The following is a 12,185-nucleotide window of genomic DNA, read 5'->3' as shown; positions in this document are numbered from 1 at the left end:
CATCGTGCAATATTCACCAGTCTGTACAATATGGAGTCCTGCATTGTGTTTTACTGACAAGTCTGTACAATATTCACCATTCTGTACAATATTGGGCCCTGCATTGTGCAATACTGGTCAGTCTGTACATTATTGGGCCGTGCACTTTGCAACACTAACCAGTCAGTATTCCACAATGCAGGCCACCGATATTGTACTGACCATTCTGTACATTATGGGGTTTTGCATTGTGCAATTTTCACCCTTCTGTACAATATGAGGAAATGTACTGTGTAATATACACTGGTCTGTATACTATGGGGTCCTGCACTGTGCAGTGTACACTAGTCTGTATATTATAGGGTCCTGCACTGTGCAGTGTATACTAGTCTGTATATTATTGGCCAATGCACACTGATGTGTATAATATGGAGTCCTGCACTGTGCAGTGTACACTAGTCTGTATATTATGGAGTCCTACACTGTGCAATGCGCACTAATGTGTATAATATGGGGTCCTGCACTGTGCAGTGTACATTAGTCTATATATTATGGAGTCCTGAACTGTGCAATGTACACTAATGTGTATAATATGAGGTCCTGCACTGTCCAATGTACACTAGTCTGTGTAATATGGGTTCCCCGCACTGTGCAATGTACACTAGTCTGTATATTATGGGGTCCTGCACTGTGCAATGTACACTAGTCTGTATATTATGGGGTCCTGCACTGTGCAATGTACACTAGTCTGTATATTATGGGGTTCTGCATTGTGCAGTATACGTCAGTATACAAATAAGTGGTCCTTCATTGTACATTACTGACCAGTTTGTTTAATATTGGGTTTTTGCATTGTGCAACACTGAGCAATACATGCCAGTCTGTGCAATCCTAGACCCTGTACTGTGAATTATACACTGGTCTGTATAATACCAGGCATCTCTACTATGAGTTATATACCAGTCTTTACATTAGTAACATTTTATATTGTACAGTGCCTACCAGACTGTACAATAGTTTCGGGCTCTGACCTATGCCGCGTACACCTGTTGGTATAACCGTACCCTTCATTGTGCAATCTACACCATTCCTTACTATGCTGAATATTGCATGCTTCCCAATATGGGGCCCTGTGCTGTGCAATCTACACCATTCCTTACTATGCTGAATATTGCATGCTTCCCAATATGGGGCCCCGTGCCATTCAATATACACCATTCCTTACTATGCTGAATATTGCATGCTTCACGATATGGGGCCCCGTGCCATTCAATATACACCATTCCTTACTATGCTGAATATTGCATGCTTCCCAATATGGGGCCCCGTGCTGTGCAATATGCACCATTCCCTACTATGCTGAATATTGCATGCTTCCCGATATGGGGCCCCGTGCCATTCAATATACACCATTCCTTACTATGCTGAATATTGCATGCTTCCCAATATGGGGCCCCGTGCTGTTCAATATACACCATTCCTTATTATGCTGAATATTGCATGCTTCCCAATATGGGGCCCCGTGCTGTTCAATATACACCATTCCATACTATGCTGAATATTGCATGCTTCCCAATATGGGGCCCCGCACTGTGCAATCTATACCATTCCTTACTATGCTGAATATTGCATGCTTCCCAATATGGGGCCCCGTGCTGTTCAATCTACACCAGCCTGTGCAGCACTATGTACTTGCAGTAGGATATGTAAATGGGGCCCCATACTGTGTGATCTATCACATACATCTGTACAATCCGTGTATTATAGAGCTCATACCAATTATTATTATTTAGCGTTGGCCCTGAATTGTGCAATATGCAGACCTTTTACGAGCGGGGAACTTCACACCCCTTCATTTCACATTGGATGTAGGCAATAACTACTGCTTGTGTATTCAGGGGGAGGTGACGAGAAATGTCAATTACTATACTGTGTGTTTGTGTACGTTTGTTGGGTTTTTTTTTTTTTTTTTTTTTTTACTACCGCTCTCCAGTTGCTATGGTTTACTGTGATTTGTACGTTCTCTGCACTTCCCTTCTGCATTGCACTGCCTGTGTAATATTCCGGGCTTCATACCAGCCTGGTGATTGTAGGACTCCATATACTGTGTGTGTGCTGGGAAGTTTCTCCCGGCATAGCGTGCCATGGGGCCGGCGTTCTCTTTGGAGCTCCCTGCATTGTCCCAGCTGACTGCCAGCACTCTTCCTGTGGCTCTCCTACAAGCTGCCCCCTTTGTTAGTTGTGCTGTTGTTCGGCGGTGCAGCGGTAGTGCACATTGCACAGCAGAGCTGTCTTCCGGGCCGGTAACTGACACCTTCTTGGCCCCTGCCCAGGCCTGGCCCTCAGCCAGATCTCTCATCTTCCAGAACAAAGTCACCTTTCACCTCCGAGTTCCCAGCCATCCGTCGGCTAGTGATGTCACCCTTTAGTTGCCCACGTGATACCTATTCAATATTACTTTTATTTGTATTATTGAGCCTGGGTTCACACTGATGCAGTGAGAAATTTGCAGCTTTTCCTGTGGAATTCCACACCACACCGCATCACAATCGCACCTCGTTCATGTGAACCACTGCGGGTGTGTATGTTAAGGTAACAACGCCCCGAAATTGGTCCGCAAAACGCGGTGCGATATGCAGAATCAGATCGCATGGTTGTGAATATGCATGCGATCCGATTCTAGTGCGGACCCAAAAAAGGGTCCTAAACCTTTTTGATGCGGTGCGATTTGGAGCCATACAAAATGTATGACTCAGTGTCTGCTACCCCTCTCTGCCAATCCCTCCACTGACTTCCACTCGCTCAACGAATACAATTCAAAATACTAACAACTTACAAAGCCATCCACAACTCTTCCCTCAGCTACATCACCAACCTGGTCTCAAAATATCAACCAAACCGCTCTCTTCGATCCTCCCAAGACCTGCTCTCTAGTTCCCGTGTCGCCTCCTCCCATGTGCGCCTCCAGGACTTCTCCCGAGCTTCTCCCATCCTATGGAACTCCCTACCTCACTCTGTCTAGCGGTCTCCTAATCTATCCATCTTTAGACGATCCCTGAAAACCTTTCTCTTTAACCTCCCTGGTGGTATTCCCGAGTGTAGCTTGGGGTAAGGTTTCAGTACCAAAAGCAGTGACCCCGAGCTACACTCGGGCTTACTATGCGGCGCTGCTCCAGCATCTGTTCTTCACTTACCTTGTCCTGCGCTCCCGCAATGTCCCTCCTGCAGTGTCCCCTGTAATGTCCTCAGGCCGATGCCGGCATCTGTCGTCTGGGTTCCGTCCCCTGCGACGTCGGGATGTACGGGGGACGGAACGGCGGGAAATTTGAAAATGACAAAAAGTGACATTCACTAAAATCACATAGTAAAACATTACTGTATCAAACCATTTCACATACATTTTGTCCCGAGTGCTTTGTCCGGTGCCCTGCCTGCATTTTTACTGTTCTTTCTGCCTGGAAACTGAGAAATGTCCATGGCGTCCAAAAAGCGTCCCTTTATGTCAAAATCGGTTTTAGACCGGCTAGAGAACAGCGATAGTATATCAGAACCACTTGCAGAATTGAGTGATAATGATTTGTGGGGAAATTCGTCATCAGACACTGAAAACGATTTTGCGACTTTGCTCAGCGATGTGCGAACTTGGCGTCCTATTTCAAATTTCAGTGTTTTTGGTTTGATTATATTATTGAATTAAATTTATTATTAAATTATTATTTTTTATGATTATTTATTATATTATAATTTATGATTTCGTGTTTCAAATTTGATCATACCCGGGATGTTTACTAGACTCTTGTTTGGACAGATTTCAGTGAGTTATTCCTAAAAATGACAGGCCTACAATAAACAAAATACATATTTCCATGCAAAAAAATGTACCGCTTTGAGCACAGAAATATGGACATAATCAGACCGCTAGGGAGGTTAAAGAAGTCTATCCTGCTTCTACCTAGTAAACTGCCATTTATTTCCTCCATCAGGTCATCCCCCCACAGGTATTACCTTTTGTACCACTCAGCCCTTCCTCCTAGATTGTAAGCTCTGACGAGCCGGGCCCTCTGTTTCCTCTTGTACCAAATTGTAACCGTAATGTGTACCGCACCGCGTATGTGTGGACCCAGCCTCAATGTGGAGTCCTATAGGCAGAGGATTTGTATGCCTATCAGTTATTATTATTATACAGGATTTATATATCACTAACAGTTTGCTCAGCGCTCTACATTATAAAGGGAGACAATACAGAGTAGGAACCAGTAACTTCAATGAACCTTAGGCCTCTTTCACATGGGCGGTTGTTCTGCCACTCGTAAATGCTTGTTTTTTTTCTTTTTAAATTCCAACATTTCTGGCACAGAGATAACTTGCATTTGTACATTGCGTTTATCTGCGATTACATGCGTTTACGTGCGGCTGCGTTTAGCTGCGGTAGTATATTCCTGCCTTTTCTATAGCAGCGGTTTACTTATCTTTTCTTTGTACGGCGATTAACTGCGTTTATATACAGATAGCTGCGGTACATCGCTCCTGGGCGTCGTTGACTTTGTTTTTCCTAAACACATAAAACTGTATGTTATGAAAACGTTGCTAAATGCAGTGTGTGAACGGAGCCATAGGGATGCATTGTCTGCATTTAGCTGCAGTAAATGCGTTCCTCTGACTGCAGCTAAAAGCTGAAATTGAACCGCCCGTGTGAAAGGGACCTTAAGGTGCTGCTCGCTTAAGCTGGCTATATACCTTACTTGGTTTTGGTGTGAATGTTTGTCCAAAGATCGTTGGTCAGAACATTCCATAATGCCGTCCGAGACTATACAAAGTTGCATATGAAAGTCCAGAAAGATTTGAGGTTCTTGAATCACTTATTTATTAAAGCAGGACTGCACTGTATCTGAGCACCACAAAGCAAAAGTGCTATTTAATTCATATGCAAAGCAAACTCCCCCCCCTTCATCCATGTCCCCGTGCTTTATATTGCTGAAAAAAATACCCCCCTAGTATTTCTGGCTGTCACCATTTTGCGTAAGGGTAGGTTAAGATGTGTTTTCTTTCCATACAGAGTAGTATACATGTACTTTTACAATACTGCTAGGCCCTGTTATCTCCTATCATGTGGGTCTAGTTTACACTTGTGTGGTCCAATATGTATATTTATTTCAGGTACTTATATAGCGCCGTCAATTTACGCAGCGCTTTACATATATATTGTACATTCACATCAGTCCCTAACCCTCAAGAGGTGTACAATCTAAGGTCCCTAACTTACATTCATACACACACATACTAGGGCCAATTTAGACAGGAGCCAATTAACCTACCAGCATGTCTTTGGAGTGTGGGAGGAACCTGGAGTACCCGGAGGAAACCCATGCAGGCACAGGGAGAACATGCAGACTCCAGACAGGTGGTGCAGTGGTTGGGATTTGAACCAACAACCCTAGTTTCTGTTTAAAAAAAAAATCTAAAAAATCAAATTCATACATTTTTATGCTAAATTGTATTCTGTCTTTGGTAAAAAAATAAGCGTATATTAATTGGTTTGTACGCAAGTTATAGCACCTACAAACGATGGTATATATACTGGATTTTATGCAGCTATGACACTATACTGGTAATGGCAGTGATAAGTGCCCAATTTACGCAGCGCTTTACATCTATATTGTACATTCACATCAGTCCCTAACCCTCAAGGGGCATGCAATCTAAGGTCCCTAACTCACATTCATACATACATATACTAGGGCCAATTTAGAGAGGAGAAAATTAACCTACCAGAATGTCTTTGGAGTGTGCGAGGAACCCAGCGGAAACCCACGCAGGCACAGGGAGAACATGCAAACTCCAGGCAGTTGGTGCCATGGTTGGGATTCAAACCAACGACCCTAGTACTGTCAGGTGGAAGTGCTAACCTTTAAGCCACTGTGCTGTCCACGAGTGAAACACATGATCTTCCGGTAAATAGACCCTTGCAACACTTTAGCTGACGCCACAACGCATTTCATGGTGCACTGCAACTCAGGTGTATTGGTTTAGTAAGTTAAGAATGCATTCAAAATAAAGGACTTTGCAGTGGACTGGGGTTGGTGCATTTCAGTAACATGTATTAAAATGTGCATCTGACTGCAGTGCCATATATGTGAAACCACCATGTTTGTTTAATAGGAAACTCTTTCTACTGTTTTTGAGAATTTGCTGTTAGGCCTCAGGCTCATGGGCGGTTTGAGGCTTCTGTGCCCAGCATACAGCTCCCCATAATAATAAGGCCCCCCATAATGAATAGCTGCACATGGGTATACTTCGCACTTGCGTACACTTTTGCACACACTCCTTAAATGTGCAGGAGTCGCGTTCTGGAGTATAATGTACGTACACGAGTTTATGGAAATACCTGCGTACTGAGTATGAAATGTTTAAGGCCTTATCGCTTCTAAATATATTCACACCAGGTCTTTTTATTTTTATATTTTATTGTTTTTTAAAGAAAAACCTTAGAAATAGAAGGGTAGAAATCATTCTGCTCCTCCAGGAGGTTCATTCATTGTAAAGTTGAAAGCATGCAGTTGCCATTTGCAGCTAATCAGGGTGAATCTTTTATTTTTTGGGGAAATAGTTTTCATTGAATTCAGCCTTATGGTGTTTTTGCTGTTCTTGTGACATTAATTTTCTGTATTTTTCTTTCCCACAGTTGACATGGACGATGAAGATGGCCGATGTTTGCTAGATGTAATTTGGTGAGTAGTACCAAACAGTTTTGTACCCCCCCCCCCGATACATTTTATTTATTCCAGACCATCCAGTCGCTCTGTAATCCGGTATTGTTCTTGATGCCTACCGTAATGTGATCCTGTTCCCAAATCATGCACAATAAAATATTTACCGTATTTTTCGCCGTATAAGACGCACTTTTTCTTCCCCAAAACTGGGGGGGAAATGTCAGTGCGTCTTATGGAGCAAATATGGAGCGGCCGGTCCGGTATTTCCACCGCGGCCGTGTCAGAATACCGGGCCGGCCGCTCAGCTCTGCAGCGGGACCTTACCTGTTCCTCTATCCAGCGGCGTGCTGTCTTCCCGGCTTCTGTAGTGTGGGCACTGGGCATGACAGCCGGGTGCCAAGTGCGCATGCGCAAGAAGCGGTGCTTTTTGTGAATGGTAAGGCGGTACCTGGGACACATGACAGATCCCAGAAGCCGCCGGACCAATCACAAAGCGCAAGTGCTTCTCGCTCATGCGCACTGGGCACCCGGCTGTCATGCCGAGCTCCATTACAGAAGCCGGGAAGACAGCGCCCGGCTGGATCGAGGAACAGGTAAGATCAAACAAAAACTCTGCGGAAGTAAGAGCGGGTACCTGTCAAATTCAGGTACCCGCTTCCCACCTCCCCAAAGGTCAGCAGTCATCTGTACTGTCCGCAGTCTCTGGTCATCCCTGTGTTGTCCGCAGTCTCTGGTCATCCCTGTGCTGTCCGCAGTCTCTGGTCATCCCTGTGCTGTCCGCAGTCTCTGGTCATCTCCTGTACTGTGTCTGCAGTCCATTAGTTCAGAATTTTTTTATCCTGTTTTCTGCCTCTAAAACCTAGGTGCGTCTTATGGTCAGGTGCGTCTTATACGGCAAAAAATACACTACATATTCTGAACAAGCAGTAAAAGCACTTTAACCACTTGACCTCCAGAAGATTTACCCCTCTTAATAATCAGGCCATTTTTCCTATACAGCGCTTTGCTACTTTAAGTGACAGTTACACAGTCATGCAACACTGTACATACGTGAAGTTTATATAATTTTTTTCACACAAATTAAGCTTTCGTTTGGTATTTGATCACCACTGGGTTTTTAATTTTTTTGTGATATAAATGAAATAAGGCTGAAATATTTTGAAAAAAGAAAAACAATATTTTTTTTTCCTTTATGCTATAGCCCTCAATTACCTCTGTAGCAATAAGCATTGTGGAGAGATTATTCTGAACACAGGAAGTTTTTTCTGTTTTTTGGCAGCCTGCCATCCCAGCTGTAGGAAACTAACTTTAGGGTTTTTGTTGTGATCTTTGAGAATCAATAACTTCACATTAAAGCGACAACATGTTTTGCGTTGACATTGGAAGTGATATAACATTTTTTTGCTTCCGCTGTGTGATGAAACTTAGCTAACAAGTGGGAAGCCTTACTTTCATCATGAATTGCGTGCGCTACTAGCAATACGAAGTCATGTCAGAGCTTACTGAGCTTCAAAGGGGGCAAATAGTTGGTGCCGCTTAGCTGGTGCCTTTGTGAATGAAGTTGCCAATTTAATTGCCGTGCCGTGAGGTACAGTTCAAAGGTTATGACTGAATATACAGTTTCCGGGAAAATATCCTCTGATGAGCATTAGCGCGGTCCACATGGTCAATGACCGAAAGAGACAAAAGGCCATTGTGCAGGGTTGTGACCCAGAATAAGAAAACAACTGCTGCAAAAGTGACTGCAGAGCTCAATCTCAGTCCCATAAAGAAAAAGTCCAATGAAGACTGAGATTGAGCTCTGCAGTCACTTTTGCAGCAATTGTTTTCTTATTCTGGGTCACAATCCTGCACAATGTCCTTTTGTCTCTTTTGGTTAGTTGACCATGTCAACCACACTTATGCTTATCAGAAATTTTTTACCGGAAACTGTATATGCCCTCATAACCTTTGATACTGTATCTCGTCACACGGCAAATAAATTGGCAGCTTCAGTCACAGAGGCACCAGCTTAAGCGGGCACCAACTATTTGCCCTCTCTGAAATGACTCCGGAATACTAGCAGCAAATGCATTGAATGATGAAAGTGAGGCTTCCCACCTGTTAGCTAGGTGTCTCATCACACAGCGGGAGCAAAAGAATGTTACATCATTTCCACTGTCAACGCAAAACATGTCACTTTCACACCTTTTGTCACTTTCACTTTCCTTTTTTTTTTGTCTTACCCCTGTATATTTTCTTACTGATTTTGTTCAATATAAAAAACAAAACACATACACAAAAAATGTTTCATATTTTTATTGGGTGAATATCATTTTTGCATATGAATAATTTAGCATTTGCCAACTACAGGCAGTGCATTAGGTCTACCCATGAAATCTTTCTGTACATCTGTTGTGAAGTTTGTGAATTCACACAGGCTGCCAAAGACAAAGCGTACTTTGCAAACGAAATGTCATGAATGCAACCCGTTGTCAGTGTACTGTTTTGTATTTTATACAAAATAAACATGATAGAAAATATTTTTGAAACCCGTAAAATAAAATAAAATAAAATACAGTATATAAATATGTTGCATACAATCATTTTTAGTTTCTCTTCAACTGCTATTCTAAAGCTTTCGTACTAGCAGTAAATCAGGTATGTTGGATATATTTTTATACGACATGCATTCTGAATTCCGTTCAATTCATTGAAAATGGTAAACAATATACTTTCATAGTGATTGACAAAAATGAGTTCATTAAAGTATTCGATTCTAATGGTATCATCTTCAATGCTCACTCAGTCATGGGAAGAACGTGATATGTGTGACGTTACATTCTAGTGTTTACTAGTGTGGTCTGCTGGTCATGTGATCAATGTCATCAGCCGTCTTCTCCCCTAACTCTGGGCTATGCAGAGATTTCAGTTGTCCGGTCTTCTAAACTTGCGCACACATCCAGGAATTAACCTGTTCTTTTGGAAATCGTCAAATGCAGAATACAGTTTGCACTGTAATAACACTGTGAACCAGAGTGTCACTAGCAACTGTGTTTTGTAATTAAATCAAAACTAGTGTATGTGTTTTTTTTTCTTTGTGGGTTTTTTTTTTTGTTTTTTTTGTTTTTTTTATGTGTACAAGCCATTTAAACTGTCAGCCAAATCGAGCTGGTTGCTTGTTAAAATGCCTTCAAGTCACTTGATAGATAATTCACCCTTCCCTGAGAGATTGAAATATCTTGAAAACCGCTGTTGGTGATGCATTATCATAAAAGGGGATGGCTAATTGATCTGATTTATAACTTGTCCTTTGTTGTTTTTACAGTGACCCCCAGGCTCTGAATGACTTCTTACATGGATCCGATAAGGTGAGGTACAAGTACAGTGTGATTTAAAGTATAAATGTGTAGAGGGATACGACCCAAAACATTTTATTAGGGGAATTAGACTTTAGAATCAAGATAATGCTAACAATTTGAATATAAATGATGTATACCCCAATTTATTAAATGCATCTTGTTAAATGCTTTGGGGGAGGGGGTAGACTAATACATGTAGCAAATAACATATATTATGTAAATCAGCAGACTTTGGGCCCCTTAGATTTCTTTGCCACCCAGTGAGGTTAATGCAATTTTTGATGCATGTACTTCCTGCTTTTTGCCCTGGTTGTACATTACGGGACACAGGGTGAAGTATTCTAGTATATTGGTTTATGCTGCTGACTTTAGATTGGACAAAAGCATTAAGGATATCTCAGTATAATTTCTCTCATTCTCAGCATGCCTCAGTTTTTGCTAGTGTCCTAGTACAATGATGGCTTCTCTCCCCTGAGAGAAACAAAACCATTTTTTATAAAAATGAAGATTCTTTTTCTTCTCTGAGTACCTGTACCCCATTTGGAGATAAAATCAGGAGTGGCCTGTAGTGTGTCTTGGGCACTGAACTCTTTATGCACCTATGTGCAGTGTTTGAGTCAGCTACACGTTACTTTGCAGGTCTAGGGCTGCAGATCTTCAAGGCTTCTCTGACCCTGAACATTTTTTAGGGAGTATGCCCACCAGTGGGGTAAAGACTAGTGGCAGTGGCATGTTCCCTGCATCCTGCCTACCTTGTACAGTAGTTGGCCTAATCTGGATAAAGGCTTTGATCCTCCAAAACATTTTGCCCAGGCATATCCTGTGGATGAGTGGTTTTGAAAAAGTGAACCATCCTTGTTCTGGACCTTGCCTTTTCCTGGCTTAACAAGGCTCCTACTGTCCCTAATGAGGACATCCTGTTTAAATCCTGTTTTCAAGGCATCCCGAATCTATCCCAATGGACCCTTTTATCCTCTACAATTAGAGCTCAACAGTGACCCTACTCTGTGTTGAAAGGCTAATGGATATTATATGCTAAAAATCCAGAATTGAACTGTTTGACACTTTCATAGGATCCTTTAGCTTATATGTTGGTCTGTGGAGCATCCATGCAAAAAAATGTATTCCCTTTTATAGGGAACTCCTCTTTGGTGATACCCTGGACAATTTTATCAAGGAGTTCACCATGGGGCAGAGTAGCTTTTTATCCCAGAAAGAGGGCAAAATCCTGAAGCTAAGAAGAGTGCCTTTCCTTTTTCTCAGGGCCTCCAAGACTAAGCCCTGAACACAGTTTCGCCAAAAGTCCTGGACCCAAATCCTCAAAGAAGTCCTCCTCACAATGAGGGTTGTCCCAGCTTGAGTAATGGAAGTCTTATAGGCCTTTTTGGCCATCTGGTCTTGGGATATTTAAGACATTGGGTACAGAACGTTGTGCCCAGGGTCTACAAGCTTGAATTTCGATCTTTGTCTCTACCCCACTTCATGTTGTCACAATTTCCAGCACTCCTACATAGATTGGCAGACCTGTGTCCTGCTCTGGCAGAGCTCCACTCGCAGAGAGTTATAGCCATTGTCCAAAGATAAGGTTCCAGGGTTTCTACTCAAGCCTGTTTAGTGTAACAGGGAAATACCATCCCAAGAAGTTCTCTGTGGGATGAATCATGTCTTTTCTCCTGTTTGATTTGAATCATTGTTTGGCCTTGATTACCATCAAGGGTCAAGTCTCTTTCTTAACCATTTGACGCCCGGCCTATGGCCAAATGGCGTCCGTAAAAATGTATTAACTTTCCGGGAGGCCGCCATATGGCGTCCTCCCGCACATGAGCAGTTCGCGCGCTTGCAGAGCCGCACAGCAGCGCGATCTGTCACCGGCCGTGTACCTCGGACACGGCCGATGACAGATCTGAGTACTGGCCCCCATTGCCGGTACCATGTGACCTGCTGTGACCACAGTTGTATACAATGGATGGCTTCATTCATGCCATCCATTGTATACTAGTGTCTAGCTGTGAATGGTCACAGCTAGTCACATGCACATGTCATGTGATTAGCTGTGGCCAAATCACAGCTAAGCACAAAAAAAACCCTGAATGAATCGATGTCATTCAGGTAAATGCTTGCTTATAGCAAAGTAATTCTTTGCTATAAGCAAATT

The 12,185-nt window shown here is 42.7% G+C and overlaps 1 protein-coding gene across 2 annotated transcripts in view; it reads left to right on the top strand.

Annotated features, from left to right (window-relative positions):
• Window positions 1–12,185, top strand: part of BICRA (BRD4 interacting chromatin remodeling complex associated protein) — a 147,438-nt gene that overhangs the window by 82,877 nt on the left and 52,376 nt on the right. For both annotated transcript variants that reach the window (XM_089684236.1, XM_089684237.1), the window contains exons 2-3: window positions 6,662–6,707; window positions 9,997–10,039. In XM_089684236.1, coding sequence (XP_089540362.1) covers window positions 6,667–6,707; window positions 9,997–10,039 — 84 coding nt within the window. In that variant the 5' untranslated portion in view covers window positions 6,662–6,666. The remainder of the gene's footprint in view (window positions 1–6,661; window positions 6,708–9,996; window positions 10,040–12,185) is intronic.

This window comes from Staurois parvus, unplaced genomic scaffold, assembly GCF_062004578.1.
Source record: "Staurois parvus isolate SC_StPar_1 unplaced genomic scaffold, SC_StPar_1.0 ptg000340l, whole genome shotgun sequence".
Taxonomy (NCBI): domain Eukaryota; kingdom Metazoa; phylum Chordata; class Amphibia; order Anura; family Ranidae; genus Staurois; species Staurois parvus.
This window is presented reverse-complemented; position numbering and strand designations above follow the sequence as displayed.